The 25,277-nt window shown below is 43.5% G+C and overlaps 2 protein-coding genes across 7 annotated transcripts in view; one reads left to right on the top strand and one right to left on the bottom strand.

The window, feature by feature from the left end:
* The window catches only part of LOC139593530 (T-cell activation Rho GTPase-activating protein-like), a 70,301-nt gene that overhangs the window by 5,178 nt on the left and 39,846 nt on the right, over positions 1-25,277 (top strand). The gene's annotated exons all lie outside the window — the stretch shown is intronic.
* The window catches only part of TAGAP (T cell activation RhoGTPase activating protein), a 52,173-nt gene continuing 32,057 nt past the window's right edge, over positions 5,162-25,277 (bottom strand). For 3 of the 6 annotated variants that reach the window (XM_071434479.1, XM_071434471.1, XM_071434452.1), the window contains exons 3-12: positions 13,618-13,659; positions 13,107-13,191; positions 12,946-12,999; positions 12,294-12,360; positions 10,698-10,870; positions 9,497-9,658; positions 8,945-9,054; positions 8,066-8,261; positions 7,492-7,609; positions 5,162-7,302 (exon numbers count right to left, since the gene is read on the bottom strand). In XM_071434479.1, coding sequence (XP_071290580.1) covers positions 6,125-7,302; positions 7,492-7,609; positions 8,066-8,261; positions 8,945-9,054; positions 9,497-9,658; positions 10,698-10,870; positions 12,294-12,360; positions 12,946-12,999; positions 13,107-13,133 — 2,085 coding nt within the window. In that variant the 5' untranslated portion in view covers positions 13,134-13,191; positions 13,618-13,659 and the 3' untranslated portion in view covers positions 5,162-6,124. Of the gene's footprint in view, positions 7,303-7,491; positions 7,610-8,065; positions 8,262-8,944; positions 9,055-9,496; positions 9,659-10,697; positions 10,871-12,293; positions 12,361-12,945; positions 13,000-13,106; positions 13,192-13,617; positions 14,291-25,277 lie in introns of those variants that run through there. The other 3 variants (XM_071434461.1, XM_071434443.1, XM_071434439.1) reach the window with 3 other exon arrangements.

Genomic DNA, 25,277 nt, shown 5'->3' on the forward strand with positions numbered 1-25,277 from the left:
TTTTTAGCTTTCAGAAGGTCCTCTGAAGTTTTCACTCTGTTCTGATGACACATGTGATAAGGAGTGACTGCTAACACAATTCAGAGAAAAATGTAACCAGAAAGCCTACTGAAGGTGGGTTTCCTTTTCCTGTTGTCAGAAATTGTCCTCCTGGAAACACACAATAGCCACACTAACTGTGGTCTGCCACATTGCTACCAGAGTAGCATCATGTTCTTGTTTGTTCAGAGTTCACCCCTGTGATAGCCAAGTGGCCTCACTGTAATAAAAAGTAATCTTTTCTTCTCAGGTTAAGAGACCTGCCAGGGTACAATGGGAAGCTGAAATTGTCACTTGCAGTTTATGGAATAATCTGGTGTGGTGCTGCAGCAAACCACCTGGTCTCCTGTGATGTATCAGCACCAAAACCAGAACAGTCAGTACAGAAATAAGAACTCCTATTCCCAGATAAAAAACAACACAGATGGGGGTTTTATCAGCTGTGATACTTCTTCATGCTGTAATTGGAGACATTTGATAGTAATATTATAAGAGGAACCATACATAAAAACTGTGTAGAGTTCCCTACAATACGGAACTGAGCTATGAAGCAGTAATTTTATTATTAGCTTTTAACATCAGTATTAGCTTTTTAACATTAAAGTGTACATAACCCAGCAGAATCCCTAAACTATCCATTTGGCTTTAGTGTTAGAAGAAATTAGAGATCTAGTTCTAAGCAACAGGCTAAAGAGATACAATCCCATTACAAAAAAAAAGAAAAAAACAAATTCCAAAGTTCTTGGCTTTATTGTAAGTGTCAGAATTGTGGACCACAGTCACATCCTATGGAGTGGTTCAGTTTCAAAAGCAACAGAGTTCTGGGTGGTCAACAGGATGCATTCCCTAATGCTACCTGTCAATGCAGGGTATGCAGTCTTGTCTGTCAGTTACATGATGCCCAAAGAAGAAGATTTCAGGTCCTATTTCATCAAACTGGATACAGTGTAAGGAACTCTGAAGAGCCAAATGCACACACACAAAAGGAAAAGCCAGCTGTCCATGTTGTAAGGAGGTAAATATGAAATACAAAGTGTGGGCAACAAGGTTGGTGTAATTCTGTTCACTAATATTTTTACCATGGGTTTGTACCAGCAAACATTACATCAGTGTGGCATCTTGTGCCTGGGGTACACAGGTAGTAATCATGGGAGGAAGAGACAGAAGAAAGATCTTGTGTAGAGCAGTGGTTCTGTTCTGTGACTGTCTGGAGCAGAACCACTGGTTCTTGGGTTATGTCAAGGCAGCTATCACAGAAAGTGACCATGGCAGTAACAATTCTCTTGTGTATCATTGCTAAGTAACTAGAAATTGTTCTTCCTCAGGTGTGAATTCATTATGTCTTTAGTTTTCACAGTTCCCAGGAATAAGTGCCCTTCAGATAATAGCTCTGAGAAAGGTCAGACAGCTGAGAGGGCTTCTCCCCCAAGACCTTATTTGCAGAGACAGAAAAAAAATTCCCGACAATGCCTCTTCTCAGAGAATATGAGCAAATTACTGAAAATATCCCTTACATCATAGATGATGCATTGCTTTCATGAAGCATAGGGGCAACAGATTATTTTGACTCATTATTTCACCTTAACCTCGTTCCAAATGTCCTTCCATCCTAGCTGACAGCCCATATTTCCATACAACAAGAGATGTGCAGACCACTTGCTGAAATCCCAAAAATTCAAGGACCTCTAGCCATGGAAGGTTCATCCTGAGGCTTTCTATGGTTACAGCTGTGAATTGAGGTCATCACTGGACTTTATGAATTCTATATTTTTTTTCTTGTAGCTTCCTGGGATTTTCCTTCTCTCATTCTGATTCTCTGTATTTACAGAGACTAAAACAAGGCAGAGCATGTGGGTGGGACTGAGGCTAGATGAGTTTTGATGGGACTTATTGCAACAACCAATGCAGATAAGACAGGAAAATGTGGGAGAATTGGAAGGGGTAAACTGAAACTGGCTGACTGAGAAAAGTGGGTTGAGGGATGGAGAGGAAATGAAATTGTGACTTTGAGAGCAAATCAAAGGTTGGAGCTTGTTCAATTAAAAGAGAAATAGCTGGATGAGGTCAGGAATGGAGGCTGGGAATGGAGAGGGAATGAAAATGAGGCAGAGATAAGGGGTAGGGATGGAAAAGATAAAGGTCTGAGTCAGAGTTTTCTATGGTGGGATGGAGCAGAAAGCACCAAACTCTGGGTGGGGGGTAAGCATGAGAGCCTTAGTTCAAGAAGGCTTCTTTTGAAGGCTTAGATGGTGCCTAAAATCCCAAATGTTACTATTCCTCTGGTGGCAGTAAAAATGTCAGCCTTAGATTATAGAGACCTACATTCAAGGTATCTAAATGTATCATGTATGTGTGAGGTGGGAGTCTAAGCTTACATCACAGACAGAGAAGACTTTGGGAAAGGATTTTACAACCTAAGTATCAGGATTTGTATCCACTTTTGATGCCTTAGGAAATTCCTGTGGTCCTAAGATATCCAAATGACTTGAAGGGAAACCTTATTTCAGACAACTGTGTTCTACCTGCACTCAATTCAGTCCCAAGAATCCAGAGAAATGGGACACAGAGAGCCTATGCCTCATCTTCTGCAGACTGTGCAGAAGATAAAGCACAAGCTTACATAAATATAAGCCTTGCATACAGATAAATAAATATATGTGTATACATTTGCATTCTGCACCTGAATATTTGCATTCCTGCAGTCTGAATGTTTGTGAAACCTGCAGGCATGATGTTTCTCTCAATCCTCATCAATGTTTGGACATAGAGTTGATACCATCATCCCTTTTCTGTTAAGTTGCCATCCTAATTCAAGTGGCAGGGAACGCGTTTGCAACTTCTGGGTGCCCAACATGGAAAGAGGTACTCCATGAGGAACTCCTTTGGTCTTCTGTTTTGTTTCAAATCCTAGCAAATGAGACATAGCTATATGTCCAAAACCTGGATGTCTGCTAGGCAAACTGTACTGAGGAATTCCAGAATTAAAATTTTCTCCTTTGCTGGACAACCTTTTTCCTTACCAGTGCAGGTAAGGAAAAATCCTGTGGGGAAGAACAGAGTGTACCATGTGTTTGAAGACAACAGTGGGATGCAAACATAAGGGACTGAATTCAAGCTGCATCACCAGCCTTAATTCCAGCATTGCCTTACAAGGCAATGGCTTGGATTTCCTGCTTTAATATTGCTTTTTTCCCCTCTTCCAGTCCTACCTCCAAATTCACATTTGGAGTGTCTTCATGAAATTTAATTATAAATTCCATGTATGCAGCAAGTGGTGCAATACTGATGATGGAGAAACTTGTGGAGAGTGGGAGGCTGGCTGCCATCATTCAACTCTTCTTCCAAAATCCATCTCCAGTTGACCCAGTTGTAAATGGGTGTTTGATCTTTCTGGCTGAGGAGTCAAAGGCAGCTTTGGCACGGTACTTGTAAAACAGATAACCCACTTGTTGGATATAGGAGTTAAAAGAGTCCTATAGGACTCTTGGAGTCCTGGATAGTTGGTCTGGATCCTAGGATGTGGTAGGGTGGACTGGTAGCATGAGATTAAATCATTTTCTGTACCAAAGGCAGATAAGTAAGTGCTAAAGCAATGTTCTCTACTTCCTGTGCCATTCTAGTCTTTTGAGGTCTCTTATCTGCCTGTATAGAAGAAAAATCACTTCTGTGGAGAGACATGACATGAAAATAATGCTGACTAAACAGTCAAGTCTGAAGGGATGAAGGAAGTCAAAAGTTATCTGTCAATGAGGAGGTAAGTATCTTTTGGGGTCTGTTTGCATTCACATTTTCTTTAATCATGGTGTTCCCTGGACCTCAAGAAATGTAAGAGCAGAATGAGGGGGACTAGGCCACTCTTCTATGCAACTCCTTCACATTAATCCTTTTTTGTTTACAATTTGTAGAGCTTCTCTCTCTTCTTTTTCCTTCACCAATTGAAGGTGATCTTTTCCAAATGGTCCTTCTTATCCAGAAGCTGGAAGATTTAGACTCATCTATACTGAATTTTTAAGCCCAGGTAAGCTTTCTGAGTGCGATTGTCATATATGCCTTAGGACACCTTAGACCTAGAGACTTTCTTCATCTCTGGTGAAGTGACTGGGCTTATTCACCCTGGGTTTTCTGGTGTGGTTACAGAGCAGGCATCTCCTTGGGAGACTTAGTCTTCTCACAGTCAAAAAAGAACAAGTCACTTAACAAAGAAGGAGCTGTATTGGGTTTTGATTACATTTCAAGGTTTGTGTTTTCTGTTTTGTGGCTTCTGAGCCTTTTCACTGCACATGGACTATCTCTTCATACTTCTTGTGCCACGTGGGTAAAGCACCTGTGTTTTTTACACAAGAAAAATATAATTCCACTTAACACAGAACAAGAAGCAATAGGCACAAATTGAAATACAATCAAATTCCATCTGAATTCAAGGAGACACTTTTTCTCTGTGAGTCTGTTCAAACACAGGAATAGATTGCCCAGAGATGTTGTAGAGCCTTCATCTGTGGAAACATTCAAAAACTGTCTGGACACAATCCTGGACAACCTGTTTTATCTGACCCTGCTTGGGCAGTAGGGTTGGACAGGAGTATCTCAAGCCTCACTGGTTCTGTGACCCAGGAGATGCAGATTCTAGAAAAAGGTAAACACCTTTTGCATCAGAGCCCTCTCATTCAGCTTGCTTGGAAGCACAGTGCCACTGTTCAGGTGGCTGAGAGAAGTGTTGTTTTCTCTAGTTGCAGCCTACCAATATGGTCCTTCTTATAATTTCTTCTATCAGGTCAGGCAGCCACCTTCCCTCTTCTCTGTGTCCTGGGAACACCTACACCTGGAAAACATAATTCCTGAGAAGATGGCATGCCATTTTTTATGTGTTTCACTTTTGGAGCAGCATCACCTCTTTGCAGCTTAGCTGCTATTACATGGTAGTATAAGTTGTTTTCCTGTCAGAGAGGGATTTGTAGCCTGCAGCCTCTTACAACAATAGCAGTGATACTGCTGGTCATTTACTTTGCTTCCTGCTACTCAGCTATGCTACATCACTCAAGCAGACATGCAGTACCTGCAGAAAAGGAGGTACAGTACAAGTAGGGCCTGGATATTTTAAAATCAGACAATGGACACTTAAGCATTCATGCAGAAAAATGTTTTATTGTAGTGAAGTTACACAGGAGAAAAATGTCTCCCTGCTTCTGGTTTAAGGCTATGCTGACCCATAAAAGCACATTGCACTTCCAGTCATTTTTACAAGTTTATAAGAACACCACCTACTATTTTCTTTTTTGTCTTTTTTTTTTTTTTTCAATTAACTATAACTATTTAAAGCTGGAATCCAGAATATTTCCTGGTAGGAGTTTTTGTTTGTTTTTTCTTTTTTCTTTCTTGCTTTCTTTCTTGCTTTTCCTTTCTTTGCCCGTCAAGTTTATTTAGTCTAAAAGCACCTCAGGACACATGAGGGTTACTTCATACTTTCCCATGATGACCTCATAGGGCTCTAACCCCAGGCTCAGTGTACAGCACTATGCTGCATAGTGGTCAGATCATTCTTATCACCAGCAAGCAGGAAGATGGAACGGCAGCAGGTACAGGGGGTTTATGGAAGAGTGCTGAAGTGACCTAGATGACAGAATAGCTCTTCCCCCATTAAGGTAACTGCCAACCCACATTTAATGCAAAAATCAGCAAAGCACTGCATCAGCCTGGCAACATACACACATGAAAAATGATACAGGGTCTGTGACCATACAGAAAACAAGAAGGTGAGACAGGTTCTAGACCTGCCAACCTTGTAATTGTCATTTGAGGAAAACAAACACAACACTGTTTATCATCTGCTAACTACTCTTCCCACACAAGAGGTTATGTACAGCATACTAACTTATATTTTTACATAATGATACACAGGTCTTCACCAGCAACAACTCTTGTGGTGAAAGGATGTGACATGTCAAGCTGACTGACACTTCAGAAAAAAATGTTCATGCAGAGCTAGCTTATTCTTTGTCTCTTGAAAGTAAAATCCTACAAATGATTAGTAAGATGTCTATTTTTACAATATTTACTTTGTACAGTGAAAAGAGGAAGGACAGGCTTTTTATACATAGGACTCCTTAGCATACTGGATCTGCTCTACCTCAAAAACCGGCTGGCTGCACCTCTGAGCCACATATTCGAGTTTGTTCTTTTGACAGGACTCAGACATGGCTCTCATCCGGTAGACTCCTGGGGTCACGGGTAAATTTACACGGGAGTTTACTCCTACAGCGATGCTGAAGGTTTCAGTTTCCAGGTAAGGATCCTTTGTTGCAGAAACTCTGGCACTGCGTAGATCCCTCAGATCCATATATGCTGTGTCCTGTGCACTGTGGCTGCATGGATAAGGCAGCAAAACATCCTGGTTTGACGCCGCTAATCTCAGAGTCTGAACCGTGAGATTTTGAGAGGGAACTTTAGCAGCCTGGCAGTTTTTAACAGCCTCTTCATAAGAGGGTGGTCTTCTAGGGTTTTTCTGGTCTATCTCTCTGAACACTTCATCAACTGACCTGAGACGGGGCCTTTGCTGATATTCCACAGGCAATTGTTTGTCATCATTACAGCTGCCCTCCTGGACAATTCTACAGGAGAACTGATCTTCTTTCTTTGTGAAACTGTCCCTCTGAAAAAACATGGGTTTTCCAGGCCCCCAACTCTGGGTTTTTATTAGTGTTTTCCTGCGGTTTGCAAAAGAGAATGACATGGAATGTTTTTTGATCTCTCTGCTAGGTGTACTGCCATTTTCAGTGGCCTTGGTAGAAAAGGACTGAGGCCTATTTAAAAAGGTTTTTTTGGGGCTAGAGGGCGAAACTACGGGGGAGCTGGTGAAAACTGAGCCATCAGAGCTCTCCAGGGAGCAACTGGAGGATGTTTTGGGTAGAGAGTCAGTTGATAATTGTGAAGGTAAGCCTGCAAGACGTTCCTCCAGTGCCTCCATCCATAGCAGTTTCTGCTGAACTGGAAAATTGTCCTCACTTTTGTTTAGCCTTTGTTTCCTTATTGTGTCATCAAGGCAGTTCTGGAAGGACAGGTCTGACTCTGAGTACCTCCTGTCCATTGTGCTGATGTCATTTCTGAAATTAGTCAGGGAAGGGGCAGAGATATTTGTTGGATATTTTCTGCTCACAGTAGCACTCCTTCCTTTGGCCTGCTCCATTTCAGGGGTACAGGGGCTGCCTTCTGCTTCAGGATCTGGGCTGTCATAGGCAGAGTCATTCTGATGAGCTGCACAGAGCTGTTCTGTGGGGAGAAAGCAGACATTAGTTTTCACTGATGAGCTGAGGATGAAAGAGAACTACACAGAGAGAGTTCAGAAGAGGGCTTCAACAATCTTGAACCCTCTGTGTTTCCACAGATATATTCACATATCAAATTCAATAATTTGGCCCAGCAGCCCCAGTTGGTGACAACCCCAGTCCCTTCTCATACCTGTGGAGCTGTCTGTGTGCTCTGGTGACTCCTCAGCCAAGCCACAGGCAGGGAAGGAAATGTCTCCCTCAAATATTTCCATGCAGTTGTTTATGAGGAACTCTACCAGCACTGTCACCTGCACACAGAAAACAGCCCATTTCAGTCAAGACAGATGGAAGATTCTTTCCTCACCCTGCCTGCTATCTTTGTAGGAAGGACAGCACAGAGCAGGTTGGCTTCTGCCAAAATCCTGGCTAAGGGTGAGGTCTAAGAGGTCTAAGGGTGAGACGACCATGGGGGATAAGGCCTGATGCTGCAAACAATAGACAAAACACCATCAGCCACAGCTTTGGCCTCTCTGCCCGAGGGCCCAGGGGTGACAGTGGCCACGGGTGCCCCTTGCCCTCCACATGCAAAGTCTGCAGGAGCTGTGCTGTGACTTTGGGGGCTGCAGGGCAGCTGCTGCTTTTGCTCAGCACCCCCAAGGCCCAGGGGTGCTGCTCTGTTCAGCTGCTGCAATGGCAGTGGGATGGATCCCTAGGATGGCTCTCAATTGCCCCAAGGGAGCGGCTGCTCAGTGAGTCCAGCGCACCTTGTCATTCATCTCCTTCTGCACTTCCAGTGGGAGCGTGCTGTCCGTGCCTGGGCTCAGCATATTTGGGCCAATGCAGATGGCCAGGTTGCTGGAGTCCATCCTGTTGGTCTCAGCATTTTGGCTGATGTGGTGGAGCAGAGAGAGCAAGAGCTTGAGCAAGACGAGGTTTGGTCTCGGCAGCTTGTCAGCCACCCTGTGGGAACACAAACAAAATGTCACCTTAGCTGATGGTGCAGTGGACTCTGCTTCTTGATTTGAGCAAGTCTCCATTAACCTTAGAGCGACACCACTTCCTCCAGAAAGGGGCATGTGTGTGCTCTCTGTATCTTTCAGAAATCCCCAGCTGCAGCTGTGTGGGGTTAATTATGAGACCTTGAATTACAAGGTCTTGACTGAAAGGCAGCATTGCAGAAGTCCATGTCCTGGAATAGATGAGGTGACATCAGGAGATGTCACTGGAGGCTTCCCAACGCCTATGGTTGTGCTGTGGGGCTTTCAAAGCTCTCCCAGTCAGCCCCCACAGCTACTGTTCCTGAAGGGCAAAACACGGAGGTGGTCTCCATGTGCCCAACCTCACCCCCAGCAGATGTGGAGGCTCCTCGTCAGTGCCTGTCCCACAGCACCGTGACTGTGTTAGCTGAGGCACTGCAGCCTCTGCCCTGTTCCTGCATTGGTGGTTTCATAAAGCAATCTGAAGTAACTTCAGGAAGTGCTGCTGCTGGAGCCCTCTAAACCAAGCCCCACAGAGCAATAGCAAGCTGATACAAATGACAGACTTATAAGTGAGACTCCTGATTTTGAAAGACACTGTTGGCCTCTACCAGCTGCTCCATTACATTGGCACTGGTTGCAAAATTTCCTGGTTGAAAAACTTACTCTTTCAATTCTTCAATTTTTTCTTGCTTGCTTGGCTTCTCTAGAGCTTGCATCCATTTCTCATAGAGGTCAGCTGATAGGAGTTTGGAGGGAATATTTCGGAGAAAGTCCTGCAAGGCCAAGAGATTTAGATGAAGTTTTGACACTATCCCCGAGCACAGAGAGAGTGTTACTGTCACCTGGGCTCTAGCTGGTTGACTTGAGCTACCTGACCATCAGCACTGACAGAGAAGTACAATGCACAAGTGCATTTGCACTTGTATAGTAACCGGATCCAGCTTTCAGTTGCTTTTCCTTCACTCACAAATCTCACTATTGCTCGCTGGGAGAATGCTGAGCAGGAGGACAAAGTGAGTTTCCTCAGGAAATCAGCAGCCTAACAACTAGGACTGACAATCAGGTAGAAAAGGCCAAACTTCCCTAAGCTTGAAGAATTCAGTCTGGCTTAGTTCTGGCTTTAGCCAAGAGTCCCACCTAGATCAGCTCGGAGCACTGGATTGGTCCTGTGCATATTAGCAGTGTCCTCCTCCAGTGTAGCTCAGAATTCCTCACCTTCAAAACCACTGCCAGCAGGTGCACAGATTTGCTTTTCAGATCAACATTCCCGCCTTTGTTTAGGTCCTCCTTCAACTCCTTTCGTGCTTTCTCATTGGCAGTTTTTCTGAATATCCCTTCAGTAGAAGGTCCTTTCATATATAATATGGCTAGGAGATCCTGCAGGGAAAAAATCAGACAGGAATGGAAGAACAGTTACATGGATGAAGGAAGTTAGCAGGTGAGTATTTAGAAATAGAAGAAAAATTGTCTGGAGGCACACTGTACTGTGGTTAGTTCAGTATCTAGTTCTTGTTCCAAGTACATTACATGGGAAGTAGTCTTGATTTTCCTTTAATCCACCTTCTTCTTGAACTGATGAATTCCACTAACTTCACTGGGGCCATCCTTGCTTACTTTTAGAAGGCAGCAAGGGATGGCTTAAATCTAAGTTCACATCCCCTCTCTCACAAGCCAGGCAAATATTACTTAGCAGAGACAAATGCATGTCTATTGGGAAAGCCAGTTCAGTGGAAGAACTGTTACAAGACCATTTTTATTCAGAAGTTATTGTTTAGGTATTTTTTTGTGACAGTCCATAGCTGAACACTTGTTTTTTATGGAAATACAGAAATCCTTGGAAGTTTATGCTGCTGAAAGATTTATTTAAATTACTTATTTAAAATCACAGATGAGTATATTAAGAAGGAGATCTTTCATTCCTGGTCCTGGGTTCTCTACATTCCAAGTTACTTCCAGTGAAGGCTGGGCAAAACTCTCAGACCTGACTCTTTCTACATCTGGGATGGGCCCTGAGCTTATCAGGGGCGTGTGTGTTGGGAAACACCAGAATCATCTCTTGGATGATGCAGCAGAAGTACTGGGTATCCTGCCTCACACTTAAGTCAGAGGTATCACAGAATCATAGAATGGTTTGGGCTGAAAGGGACATTAAAGATCATCTTATTCCAACCCCCTGCCATGGGCAGGGACACCTTTCATTAGACCCAGTTGCTCCAAGTCCCATCCAACCTGGCCTGGAATACTTCTAGGGATGGGGCAGCCACAGTTTCTCTGGTTGACCTCATTACCCTCACAGCCAAGAATTTCTTCCCAGTGTCCAATCTAACCCTGCTCTCTTTCAGTTTGAAGCCATTTCCCCCTTGTCCTGACACTTCAGGCCTTTGTAAACAGTTCCACTATAATGGTACCTCCTTACCTGGACTGGCTGGGGCAGTGTGTCATCTTCCCCACAGATAAGTGCCAGAGGATGGCCAAACAGAGTGATTTTACCACCCAAGTCTAGCTGTCCTGAGGAATTTCTTTTGGTAAGGCTTTGTCTCAGAGTAAATGACTGTGATATCACCTTCTTTCTTTTCTTTGTTGCATCTGCTGCAAGTAAAAGGGAAACAAAAGATAAATTTAAAATTAAAAAAAAAAAAAACAAAAAACAGAGCACTATGTGGTCTTTCATTTGTGTGCAGTGCAGAGATGTATGTTGAAACAAACCAAACTGGAGGAAACTGAAAGACAACTAAGTGGTTACTAGGGAAACAACTGCCTAAACTGTAAAACTGTGGCCATACCCCTAAGGCCACCACCTTTCCTGTTTTGGGTTGGGTGCTTTTTACATTCTAGTCACTGTTTCTTCTTAGAGAGTGGGAACATACAAGGCACAGAACATTTATAGAGATTTTTGATATTGCAGTAGTTTCTCTGATAACTCTGAGGCAGATATACTGCTTCAGCAGCTGGCAATGACAACAATTTTCACTACATGGTCTGGTTGTGCCCCTGCCTAAGGGCAGGAGTAGAAGTAGGGGCTCCTAGTTTTTGACCTCTTTCACAGCCTGAAAGGAAAACATGTGGCTCCAGCTCTGCCAGCTCTGCAGCCAGCTCTAATGACAATGCTTCTAGAGCTGGTGCTTCCCCCCAGCCAGTGGAACATACTTGCTCCAGAGGATGGGAGCATCAGAGTAAGTGCTCACTGGCTTCACGCTTAGAAATCTCTTAGCATGGGTTTTGCATCTGCTTCAACAAGAGGAGGCCCAGGAATTTTAAGAGGATAGTTGTATTGGGGTGGGGTGTGCCTTTTTTCCCCTTTCACAAACAGTAGAGAAGGAACCTTTTGTGAAAAAGATTTCTAAAGGATTTGCCTTCTGCAAATTTGCAATAAATGTCATGCCTTCTACTCCAAAATGAAGTTGTCTTACCCAGATGAGAAATTCTCAGGACCTCTCTTTGCAATTTAGCATAAGCTCTTGGTAGGTAGGGGTTAAAAAATTTGAGAAAGTCACCTAACATTATAGTGTAATTTAAAATATTAGCTTCTGATACTCCTCAAAACTGGTCTGATATGATTGTCTGCTCCAAATCTGACCCTGCCCTGTTAATGGTCTGCTCTGGGTTGTTTACAGCTGCTGAGGTTTTGCATGGTGAGAAAAAACAAGTGCTGGTGCTGCTGCCAAGGGGGTTTATTTGCTGTGGTGTGCAACATCTGGTACAGTACTCAGTACTCACTTGAACTGCCACACCTCAAAGGCGATGCTTGAGTGAGAAAGAAACGCATTTACTTCCTATTGCTACCAGGGAATGGGAATACAAGACCTCTGGCACTCAGCACTCTGCCAGTGAGCATATAGGAAAGAAGTAACTTGCAAATGAGTGGCATTCCAGGGCTTAAGCCCTCTCCTGGATGGGAACAGTGGCTTGCTCTCCAGGAGGGGGAGCAGGCAGTTTCGGGTGGTTTTGCACAAGTACCGGCTTGCAAACGTTATATAAGAAGGCAGTTCCTCAGTTTGTTTTTGAAACTCACCATTGGAGAGGCAGAGTCTGTCTTCAGTATCTGCTGGGACTGACAGAGGACATTTCTTGGCATCAGCCTGCAAAAAGTATGCTACGTTACAGAGCTGCCGCAGTAGTGAGAGCCACCAGCAAGTTGCTGCAGCTCCTCAGAAATCTGGGGAGGCTCTGGGGAATAACCAGACAAACCTAACACCTGCTAAAGAGGTGCCTCAGCCCAGGACTGACACTGCCTCACTGCCTGGTAGAGGGGTCTGTGTTAAACTCTGCAGCCAGACACCCCAGTCATGCTGGCAGGTGACAACCCTGAGCTCTGTCAAGCTGCACTTTTGATCCAGAGAAGCCATAGCCGGACACAGCCTCCTTTTTTGTGTCCTCCCCGGCACTGGAAGTTTCCTCCCAAACTCCTCTGGGGAGCCTTGATGGCTTTGAAGCCTTCAAAATCCCTGAGCAAAACTCCTGGTGAGCCGGGGGAATGCACAGACTGCCCACAGAAATGCCCTGTTCCCTCTGCTCAGTGTGGCACAGAGCTGCCTTTGAAGAGCTCTGCCCGTTCCTGGGTGAGGGTAGGCAGCCAGCAGCTACTGGAGGAGTCATCCCCACTTTGCTAAGGTATCTCACGCCAGTACCCACAAAGGATCCAGGAAAATGTAAGGGCTGCTTACCTCTGTCTGGCACTCAATCAGACTCTCCATGTTTCCAGCATTTAGTGTCTTTGACTAGGCAAGAAAACAAAGACACTTTGAGTAACTGAATCCCACGGTTTGGAAATCAGAGCTTTTCAAAGTCACTATGTTGACAGAGCTGAAATAATTAAGATACTCACAGTATTACAGCTGCTTAACACTTTCATTAGGAGTTTGATTGGAGGAGCTCTGGACAGTCTGGTTTCCTTCAGTCCTTTTGTTTGCCTGTTTGTTGAACAGGGAATGGACAAAGAGTCTTGTAAAACTGCACCCTTCTTGGCTTTCTCCTCTGTAAGCCAATCTAGCGTGTATGATCCTGAACCAGCAAGATCTCCCACACAAGGAAACTATAAAGCCCTTCTCCAGAAGGGCATTCAGCCCTGCTGCCCTCTCTGCCTCCTGATTCAAACAAAATAAAAGCAGCTTTCCATTTTTAATCCATGCAAAAAGTGAGCAAGTGGTGACAGCTATGTATGGTCATTAATCTGCACACCCGAGGCTGAGCAACTCCGTCAGCTCTGCCCATGAGCTATGCTTAGCGGGTGCACCTCTCCCCCATGTACTTTTTTGTACATCTCTGTGCAGCTGCATCTGAAGCTCTCCACTGATTTCAACCATGATGCCACAGATTTTTTCAAAGGCGGTACTTACCCAAGAAATGAATCCAGCCAGAGCTCCTTCACCTCCCGTGAACTGCAGAGGAAAGGAGAAACAGCATCACTCCCCACTGCTACTAATCCTTTGGACAGAGGCAGGCGACTAAACAGTGCATACCACGTGTGCTGCCTTATATATGCAGAAGGGGCAGGTGGAAATTCACAGGCAGGAAGAAGCATCATGGGGCAGGACCGAGACACTACCAAATTTCTGGCTTCCTCTTTCCTTTTAGAGGAGATGCTTTTCTGGGTTTTCCCCCCCCCTTAAAGAAAAAAAAGAAACTCTGGTAGCTGTTATGGATGGAAAAGATGAGACACTTGCCAGGTAAAGGTTCCAGCTATCATCACCAGCATGAGGTGAGATGTGCAGAGGGGGCTGCAGTGTGGGCAGCTTCTCTTTACCATTAAAGGGCAGTGGGTACAGTCTGTCCTTTGCTCAGAGACATTAGATTTGGCAGTTCTAAAATGCACTGCCAGATCAAGCTACACTAAGAGCAGTGAAAACAACGGAGCGATGGAATAGACAAGATTCAGAGAAATGTTTCTTTATAATTTCTTTAAAGCTAGTTGCAACAGTTTACTGTCTACAAGCACATGTAAATACACATTTTGTCAGTACTAAGTAGTTCTTGAGAATCTAGTTACTGGACATCTATAGGAAAAGTGGTGTTATGTAGTAATTTAGTAATGTATGACAATATGTAATTAAAAGTCTTGTTTAAAATAAATCTCAGTAAGACATATTTGTGTGCACATATTAAAATTTTATTCAACCGAAGAGATTTTAAAAAAAATCTAGAAAAACTCTACCTCTACTTGTATCATTCTGTTGCTGACTGCCCCCATCTTGGGCATATCAGGAATACAGCATTCACTCTACCAGGCCATTATGAAAATTCATTAAGATTTGATGTTAAACATATGATATTATTTCTATTGATTTATTGACTGAGGCAAATTACAGCCCTGTTCTGGGTGCCAGTCTACTGATCTTATGAAAAGGAGGAGTTAAGGCTGACAGTCAAGATTGAGAATTCTTCAGTAGTGGATTTAGGTGGCAAGCACACTTGTGAAACTGTGGCCTTTCTGCTGCTTCCCTCGTGGATGCTCTGTTTCACATGTGCAGATGATGGGGCTGTCTTAGCACAGCTCTTTGAAGATGTATGTAATGGCTACATCTGCTGCTGAATTCACCCTCAAAGCCCTTCTTTGTGTAGCCACATCAGACCCAGCCAGTGTACTACTGACCCTGTTTCATGCAGAATGGAAAAGGAACAGAGGGGTGATCTCTGTTTGATTCTGGCAGAAATCCAAAGCACAAAATTCACTTTTGGTTTGATAGAGATCTGTACAGAAGAGCAAATGGAGACTTGCTCTGTTTTTGTGGGAGGAGTTGCTATAGGTCACCTTTTAAGTCCTCCTGAGGCCCATAATTTCCATGCTACTGTAGTGGCACTGGTCTGGTGACTTGTTTAGGGCTGAAACTTACAGCAATATCAATCAACTAGTCTGCAGTCCTGTGCATTTACCACTGATTTTTTACTCACTGCTCTAGCTGATTTTTTGTTAATTATCAGTCCCATGACATTTGTAATTTCTCAACTAAATTCCATGGGCTGCTGCACATGCTTGCAGAAATATTGTCATCCTACGTCACTTTCGCCTGAGAATTTCTTTTAAGGATCCTTGTCAGCTGCAACACCACTGCTGATAGTTCCAGTGGGATTCCCCAACAAGAAAGATCTATTTTTCATTACATCTGTTAAATGTATATCCAAACATACCTGTCTGTTAAGCATCTTGGAGGGGTCCTATGCAGTTCAATTCTGCCTTGCCCTCACTTCCAGCACTCTGCACAGACGTATTTCTGAGCTCAGTCTGTTCCATGATTAAGACACGGGGTTGATCTGGAAAATGTGTGACTTGTGAAGAAAATGTGAGTTTAATGGGTGGTGCTTAGCCAGGCCAGAAGCTCAGATTACAGTTCTGGCACCAGCTGTACACAGAGCACTGGGCTTTGTGTCTCCCAGGGGACAATACGGTAATGGGTGATGTATTGATAGCACATCACCAGACTGTCCACTGGCACACACTGCTGTATCTCTATCAATTAGTTCTTATCCATTAACAGTTGTGGGGATATAATGGCTGTTGTATGTGGAAGGTGTGTGTGTATAGGCCTGCCTGCCCATATGAAAAACAATTTGATTTTTTTACCCTCCTGATATCATTCTTTATTTAATAGCTCTTTTATGGTGTGTGTCACAAACACTTAAGTCATGCCAAAATTACTTTAAAGCAGCCTATTTTATTACAAAAAAGCAGGGATCCTAAAATGCTATGGTTTGGCAGAGTAATTGTATGGCAACACAGAGGGAATCTTGGCAGTTTTTGTGAAAAGCAGTAAGCAAGCACGTGCTGATTCCTGCCAAGCACTGCAGAGCTGTGTGCAAGCTTCCAGGGTCAGAAGAGCTGCTCTCACACCTACTTGCCAGAGCAGCTTCACAGCTTCCCCATCAGCATGGAAAAGGTAACACGGGTGTAGGCCCCAAAGCCGGTCTCCACCCTGAATATTAACAGAAAAGGCCTGTCTTATGAGATGTTTACAAGTTAAGTTCCCTTATATGAACAACTTCTCTCCCTAAGGAGGCTGATTCCATCTCTACCTCCCAGTTCTGCTTTGCAGACTTGAAACTTTTGCTGTGGTCCACTCCTCCCTCAGTTTGGTACAGATCTTACAGCACTATGCATCAGAGCAATGTGTTTGTTGTACCAGAGCCACTGCCCTGGGGCAAGGAGAACAGATGGCAGGTGGCTGGGGTACACCTGGAGTTGTTTGCAGTCAATGTGTTTCTCCTGTCAATCCCTGACTAAGTGAATGCACTGTCCTTCAAAAACACTGGATGTTTACACAAAGATCAGGGCTTGGGAGAGGCAGTGGATTTGCAAGGGTTTTGTAGGACTAGCCTGTGTAGAAGTTCTTCCCCTGCTGTGCACTAGGATGCTTCCCTCAGTTCTCCTGAAGTGTTCTACATTCACTGAAAAGAAAGCAGGAGCAGGGAGGTCCTGCAGAGCAGACAAGCCTGGGTGGATCCAGCCCTCTTAAGGACTGTATTTTCCCCTTGAGATGTGAAGCATTTTCCTTATAGAAGCCAGGACAACAGTTTGATGCCTCTGCTTCCACTGGCTGATCCCAGCCAGCCCCTTTCTCCCCCCAGACCATGGCTGCTTTTGTGGTCCACTCCCAAGCCCTCTGCCCAGCCAATGTTTCGAGGGAGGGCTTATATAGCACTTGCTGCAAACATGAACCAATGGTGATTTTTGGTGATTTTCCCCTTTGTGTGAGCTCCAGTCAAGCTAGGCATTCTCTCCTCTTTTCTTCTCTTACGCTGTGGCTATGTGAGGGACTTTAGACAATAGCAATGAAAGAGCAACATCGATTGGCATGAGAAGTCAGGAGTTTGCAGTGAAAAAAGAAATAAAGAATAAATCTGCTGTGACTGGAGACTGTTTCCTTCTCTCCTTATCAAACCACAAATGGGAAAATCCCAGCCACAGCTCACTGTTGTTTATTTCTCTTACTTTTGCAAATATTTGACAACATGGTTTTTAGGAAGGAGGGACTGTGTGAATGAATCCTGAAACTCGCCTTTGCCCTGTTATCATACCAGCAAGGAGGCAGCAGGAGCATAAGCTGTGAGGAGGGTACGGTGGAATGAGCCTGGAGCAGGGATCCTTTCAAGCCCATATAGAGCAGAAAGAGCCTTCATCAGTGCTTCTCCATGTGGAAAAGGGATTGTATTCCCGTTTTGTCTTCACTGCCACAACTGCAGTCTCCCCAGGGAACAATAGGAACATTTACCAAAATAAGGAAAGCAGTTGTGCCAAACTCAGAAAGCTGTTGGGTTGGTTGTTTTTTGGAAGGGAAAGCTCTGTACAAGCTGTTGACGAGCTCAAAGAACAAAGTGGCAAGTGGGTTCCTGGAAAGAGGCCACATTTATAGATGCCTCCTGAAGGCAGCTCTGATTTCCTGCCACTCTCCAGAGTCTGTTGTGGGATCCATAGACATGGTTCAGGGTTTGATCACAGAAAAGAGGTCAGACAGACCTTTGATCAGATCAGTCTCTGCTTCCTACCTGTAACAATTCAGAACAAGAACCACCAACCCAGCCGGTGCTGAACTCCTACAGGTTTAGTCAGGTAGAGTCTGGGCTTATGCTAAACCTGCCTTTGGAAAGTGAAACGCACTGTCAGTTTTTCCCAGCTCTGTTCAGCTGATTTCTAATCTAAATTAGATATCAAGGTTAGATTGCAGTGTGGGTTAGATTGCACCACCCTTCTATACACTGTGCTACTACTGCATGGGAAAAGGTTACAAATCAAAAACAACTCTATAAATACAGCACAGGGTGTATTCTATGCCCTTCCCATGACACCATTTCGGTTGCATTTGCTTTGCAGAATGGTTTGTTTATTCCTTCATGAGTGCTTCCCCCAAGACTAAGTTGGCAGCTCTAAAGATTTCTACTCATCCTCAGGTGACTGGGTCCACTGGATGCTTTTTCAATTGTGGAGAGCAGGTGCATATGGGCCATTTTTCCAAAAGGTCTGTGCTGCTGTTTGGCTGTTCTGCATTCAGCTTGCTATTGTATCTCTGTGGCACTTGGGAATTACTCATTCCTTAGGTTCCCTGAGGTGACTAGCCCAAAGGAATCAGGGAATTGAAGTTGCCCATTGTTTCTGACTGAGCAGATGCAGATCTAAACTTTTTCTTACTTACACGAAAATAGTAGAGAACATGTATAATCCAGTCTAAAATCTGTTCTTTTCAAAATCTCTGGTTGAAGGTACTCAAACAATATTGAAAAGTGATATGCTTACTTTTTTTTGTTACTCTACCAGGTTTTTCACTTAATTTGCTTCTTTATGTTCTTCATTTGCAAATCAGAAAATGAGATAGGACTTTTTGCCAAGCTCATTTGCCATCAGGGAACAATTATGCTTCCTACCGAATACAGAGCAGTGCAAATCTTGATTTTACTTTTCAGGATTAACACTAATATTTTCTTTTAGATTTTTTTTAACATAGGTTTGTATATCTCTTGTTTCTGCACCTTCCGTTTTGCATTGAATTTCAGCATCAAAATTATCTCAGATCTCAAAATGTGAATTAAAGGAAACAAAAAAGAAGCTGGATTTGACATTGAATTCTAACTTGCATGTGATTTTTCAGGCATAAGTCATCTCACTTTCACATTAAATATGATCTGTAGACTGGCACTGACCTAGGAACCAGTCTGGAATAAGACCAAGAAAACCTGGCTGAAGTGTAATTTGGGGTTTCATTGCACATGTGTCCCATTGATACAGAAACTAGAAAAGAAAGGCAGGCTTGGCAATGCAAGACATTACCACTGCCCTGGCTCCAAGCATTGCAAGTGCCATGGACACAGCTGTTATTGTAGGTGCCCAGGAGAAACAACCAGAAGTAGTTGGATTTTGCCCATCATTTCTCTCCAGCTGGCTTGCTCTGAGCCCCAGGGGTTTGATGGGAACATCCCCAAACTCTTCATCATTGTTTTGCCCTTGTGAGTTTGTCATTCCTGTGTTGTCACCTGCTTCCTAAGTAATAAGTACAACTGCTAGTAACCAGGTCCTCAACACCGCTAAATTCACCAAGAATAGGAACTTTTATGAGCGCACATCTAGATTCCATTCTCCAGGCAAAAGCAGTGTCAGGTAAAGCAAATCTTTCCAGGGACAACTCTGCTAACTACAGCTGAACTCCTCTGAGCACATTTGACCCCATGCTTCGAAAGGATTATTTGTTGTCATGTGCTGTCTGTGTCCTTGCACATCCGCACACTGCAAAATAAAATGTTCTGTGAAGTTTTGGCCACCCATCAAACTCAAGATGATAAATTTGAAACAAACATCTCCATATTAGCTGGTGATTGCCCTATTGTTGCTACTAGCAACAGCTCCCCCCTTAGTGTTTTAAATAAACACTCCACTTCTGTACTGCTATCCCATTTTAAAGCATGACTACCTTATGAGGATTTCTGAGAGCAAATGCTTCTCATGGCACGGGCTCTGCCTCCTGCTGCAGAGCATCACAAGGTCTCTGGGAGGAAGGAACGTGCAGGGAGTGGAGGAGCCCACAGGGCAGCAGCCCCAACCAGCACAACTGGAGGGCACTGAGGGCTGCCACACCCAGAGCCACAGCAGCCAGGTCCTCACCTTCACATCTGGAAAAGCACAGTGACACTTCCATGCCAGGAAAAAGGGAGAAATTCCCATCCTGCAGGGCAAGCAGGAGCTGGGATCTCCCCCTTGGGAGAGTGGGGTCAGAGGAAGACAAAAACTTTTGAGTTCAGCTGTTTGACCCATTGCTGGAGAGGGCCCAGCTTGAAGGTCAGGCTGTTCCCTTCAGGCCTGCGTTCCTGCAAAGTCAGCCATTAATTTATGCTGCTGACATGCAAGCCAGGTGCTGTTACACTGCCTTTACTCATTCTGCCTGTGTGTGCCTGCTCTGGACCCTGCATTTTAGTCTTTCAGTCCTGCAGTCACTGCACAGAGATGACATTAAGGAGTATGTAGAGAAGGTACCCTGCATGCCACAATGTCCATTTTCCTGTTCAGTGGTGGTGGAGGCTTGAAAGGAAGAATTTGTTCTCTATTTCCACTTCCTTTTAAAGGTTTGTTTGTGCTTTGTTTGAGCTTTACCTTTTCTCCCACTCAGCAGAGGATGTTTCTTTGGGATTTTTTTCTCTGAAAGCAGTACCTGTGTGTGTTCTTACAGTCACACACTGCTTTACTGAGAAATAGCAAGAAATTTTGTGAGGGGAGGATATATCTTTAACCAGGCCAAATGATACAGCTACAAAACCATTCCTCAGATCTGAAAAGAAATGTCTGTCTTCACTCTCAGGACAAGCTGAGAAGAAATGCTCTGAATTTTACCAGATCCATTGATCAGTTACTTGTTAAGAAAAGATCAGATACTCCAGAAGTACCTCAAGAAGAGTCTTTTCAAAGAGAGATTAAATCCTCTTTCCTTTAGGCACCAAAAGATCTCAAAATGCTAAGCCAAAAGATGTACAGTTCAGCAACTGCTGTAACATTTGAGTAAGCCAGATACCATATTTACTACAGAATCTTAGTTCTGCTTGTGCAACACTGTGAACTGATCTTTTCCTTGTATAACTTAATTAAACTTTGTATTCAGAGAATAAACATGAACACTCATTAGCCTGTAAGTTATGCCAAACTGAAGGTGATGGTACATGTGTCAGGGAGTTCTTCTTCCATTTAGTACATGGCAAGGCAAAGTGGCTATCATTGCATTATACAAAAATTTCCAGAGTTTATCTTTCAAATTTAACCTCTTGGAATCATTACATTACCACCTCCAGTGCTATACTCAGCAAAACAATGTTTGAAGATACAACATATCGTAGTAATTGACACCTGTCTGGGCTGTTTTAGGAGAGCCAGATTGCTGGAAGAGGAGTTTGCAAGGCCTTTCTTATGTCCCAGTGGTTGTTCCTCCTCCCTCCTCCCTGGTTTTATTTGCTTCCAGAACCAAGTATTCTCACAGTTTTCTTTGGATGAGAGTGTGCTGCAACATAAACCTGTCATAACTGTGAGACTGACATGAATAAACAATGCAGATAATATTTTCATTCCGGCCTTAAAGGAACAGTCCTAATGAACGTCACAAGCATGGAAAAAGTCATTACATTAACAATGGAACATGCTTACTCAGCACTCAGTAATCAACCCCTAAATGTAAACAAGCTATAACACAGTAATCCCCCTATCAGGGAATTTTCAGACTAACCAAAGACTGTAACTCATCTTCGTGTTGGGATTTTGTAGGTGAACTCTGGGAGATGCTTCAGTTTGCCCTTTGATTTTCCATGCAACATCTGAAAGGTAACCTGCTTTCTTTCTGCCTCAGTTTCTTATTAATAATGGGCTGAAAATAAAAGGTCACTGTATACTGCATAAGGTGCTTTGATATCTTTTGTTGAAAAGTGGTACATACAGGAGAAGCGTGTAAATAGTTCAACAGCTATTCCCTCTCCTGCCTCCTATGCACTATACAGCAAAGAGAAGACCTTAATTTTAGCCCTATACAGCAAACCTTTCACAAATAAAAGCATGTTTTGAAGTGCATCACTCATGAGAAAAATACATTTTTGTCTGGGTGCTATTTGTTGGGACAAGAGCTTGTCCCTCCAAGGTCTTTGCAGTTCTACTTGCCACATCAGAATGTAGCAGTCACTTTCTGGCCGTGTCACATACACATTTGTTTTAAGCATGAAGCTTATGGTAGGATAATATATGAAAATGTGACAACATGTTATCGTGTACCAATGAAATAAACATTCAATATGGTGACTGAACCAGCCATTTTATCTAGATTGTGTAATTAGAAACATTCTGAGCATGAACTCCCCTCTCTTTGCCTGGCCTCTGGCAAGGGATCTGACATGGGGGCTCCAGCATGGTCACAGCAGAGGCTATGCTTTCATCATCAGGCTGATAGTGGAAATGGTGTCACCTGATGTCTACATGCTCTACCAGGAGTTGCTTCCCTCAATGCAAGCTTGGGAAGAGCTGCATGGCACTGAAGTAATTGCAGCTACTTTGTATCTTCAAGTTCCTAAGGTCCTTTCCTTATATGTTCAACATAGAAGAAGTGCTGAAGGTAAGAGGTAGCTGCAAATTCCATAAACTTCATATTTAATCTTCAAAAAATCACTGGGACGGTGACTGGATGAATATATGTATGGAGGTTGACTGCTTGCTCTGTATCCCAATGACAAGCCAGTGAACACTCCTTTCCACCACTGTGACACCATCTGTGTGAATGTTGAGATGCTCAGTATGCCAAAGTATTTGATCCAGTTCATCACTTGGCTGAAAAGTGCACAGACAAGTGGTTAGCTGAACATGCTGGGCTGGAGGATGAACTAAATACTTTTTGTACCAAGGCAGAAATCACTGCTTTATCCTTATAATTAGTAGGTTTGTCCCTTTCCTCGACTCTTATCATGAACCAATGAAAATCATTGCATTTGGGCTAATGTATCACTTAAGAGCTTCAAATTCTGGTCTTTCATTTTCAGTACACTGGAGTACCTGGTCAAGAGACAAGGCCCATTTTATACCCCACAGATTGCTTATTTTTAAGAGCAGGGGAAGAATCCAATAACAAAAGGGAACAATATCCTCTCTTTGGTCAACCAGTGTTTTTACTTAGCTTACCTTAGAGAAATTTGGATGTGGTTTGGCCAGTGTTCTGTGTAGATAAAGTAATTTTAATGAAAATAAGAAAAAAACCCTCATGCCTGTATTATCCAGTAGTCTCTAAATACTGGATGATGTTGTACTTACTGAAAAAGAAATCAAAAAGTTTCATCAGCTTGAAAGTAGTTGCCTAATTTCTTATACAGAGATAATTCATTAAAAGGAAATTACAGTCAGACACTGGTTGTTCTCCTCTCTTCCTTCTCTTTTTTATTCTTTACAATTGCTTAGCAGATCCAAGTTTTAGTTCCTCAAAATTCAGTTTTTGTTTGTTCTCTTTTTCTCAATGTGCAAGATGCCACCGGTCTTACAGAATGAATTTTCCCGCCAAAACTGCCTTCTCTCACAGTGGTTTGTGTGACTGTTTCTGTACTCGTGTAGGAATACCCAAATAGGGCCCTATTCCTACAGCCTGGCTCTCCAGGCATCCCAGGTATAAAAATACCACCATTTTGTTTAGGTGGTGTTCAAAATTAAACAGGGATAAGTTTCCACAGAAAATGGGAAAAAAATCCCAGGCCTCCGTTTTTGGATTGTGGCTGTTTGAGAGAGCACTTATAAAAGCCTGCTGTCATGAAACAGTCTATTATTTTTAGTGAACTTCTGTTCTCAAAATGGGGAATTTCCTTTAGGAACCACGGAATGGAGGTTTCACAATGATACACATGTCTGAGCGCTCTGCTTTGTATGGTATGGGTATCATCCTGGTCCTTGTTCCTTGGAAGAGAAGAGGGTATGGAAACAGCACATGCCCACTGGTGGAATTTTATCTCCTTTGCCCCAGCTTCTGCACCATCTCCGTGGGAGCAGGCTGGAACTGGCCTTGGTGGCTGTGGGAATCCTTGTGCTGGGGAGTTACTGGGGGTTCTGGTGAGGAAGTGGAGCCAAAGACCAAATCCTCAAAGACACTTAGGGACCTATTGCCTTTTTAATCACCCACTCACCCTGAATTAAAACAGGAGCTGAGAATCTAACTGCCTTGGCAAATTTTGGATGAGATTAGTGTCAGGGAGAGGTCAGGCAGGCTCCAGCAGCCTGAGGTATTACTCCTTGCAGTTTGCTCTTCTTCATGACTACTATGCACTAAGCATGGCTGAGATAAAACTAACCTGCCTTTAGGCAGTGCTTTCCATTTGATCCTTTTGATTTTCAGTACCAGTGAAAGGTACAGGGAGTCTACCTGATGCAGCCCCGAAATCACCTCTATAGAAAATAGATGGTAAAAACATATAACCATGACCTAGACTGCACCAGATAATACAGAGGATGGATTTAATATCAGGGTGCTTGCTTGGAATTCTAGGTCTGGGGACAGAGATGGAAAAGGCATGTGGCTCAGCATCTAGGTTTTGATTTGAGTTGTCACAGAAATATGGCACAAAGACATCACAAAGCTGGGATTCAGAGATGAGTTGCTCTAAATAATGCTTTCAGTCAATGACTCGTCTCTATAAAAATGAGTATGATTCAAAGATCTAGTTCCAGGCAAAATCTTATGAATTAAGAGATTTCATTGTGTCCCTAGAGGAGCTGTTCTGAATGAACTCTGCCTTGGACTAACTTATGGGGCCACAGTGAGAGGTTCCCTTAGTGCAATATCCTTTACTGTAAGTGGGCACTGAATCACTGATATCCTCCGGCACATCCTCACCATGGTACCATATGTATAAGCCTTTAACAGGACTTTGGCATGCTAATAATCTTGTGCACAGGCAGGAACCATTCCTTCTTCACAAGTATTGCATTAAAAAAAGGATACACATGACCCCAGGAAAATGAGGAAGGTATAATTTTCTTTCATGAACAGTGTTAAACTGCAAGGTGTAAAATACAAATCCCGTGAAGATCTTGCAGGAATTCAGGAGGTGTTGGGATCTTCCCATATAATACACAATAACAGAAGGGTAGAGAAAACCAAGAAGCCATCCTAGTGTATCTCCTAGTGTATCGTCTGACTATGGATAGTGGCATTTGCACACATCACGGCTGATTTGTACTACAAACTCCCCAGCTGTCACTGAGCCTCACCCCATTAATGCTGGCTAACCTGAATCCCACTTACCAGCTATCCTATGGGAGAGTGCATGTATGCTCACACTTCTCGCAACACCTCCAGGAATGGTTACACTTCAATTGAAGAGCAGCTAGTAACAAACCTTTGAGGTCCCTGCTGACTGCAGCTCTCTGTAGAAGAGGCCTGAAGACAGAGTGATACAAATACCTTTGCATTATTTTCTTCAAGCCCACTAAGCTTATGGGGAGGTAGAAAGTACCAAATGTTGTCAAAGACAATTAGGAAATAACACCACCATTTTCCTTCCACCCATACTGCTCACA

Source organism: Agelaius tricolor, unplaced genomic scaffold (assembly GCF_023055355.1).
Source record: "Agelaius tricolor isolate 1412-34295 unplaced genomic scaffold, bAgeTri1.0.p SCAF_1, whole genome shotgun sequence".
In the NCBI taxonomy this organism is placed as follows: domain Eukaryota; kingdom Metazoa; phylum Chordata; class Aves; order Passeriformes; family Icteridae; genus Agelaius; species Agelaius tricolor.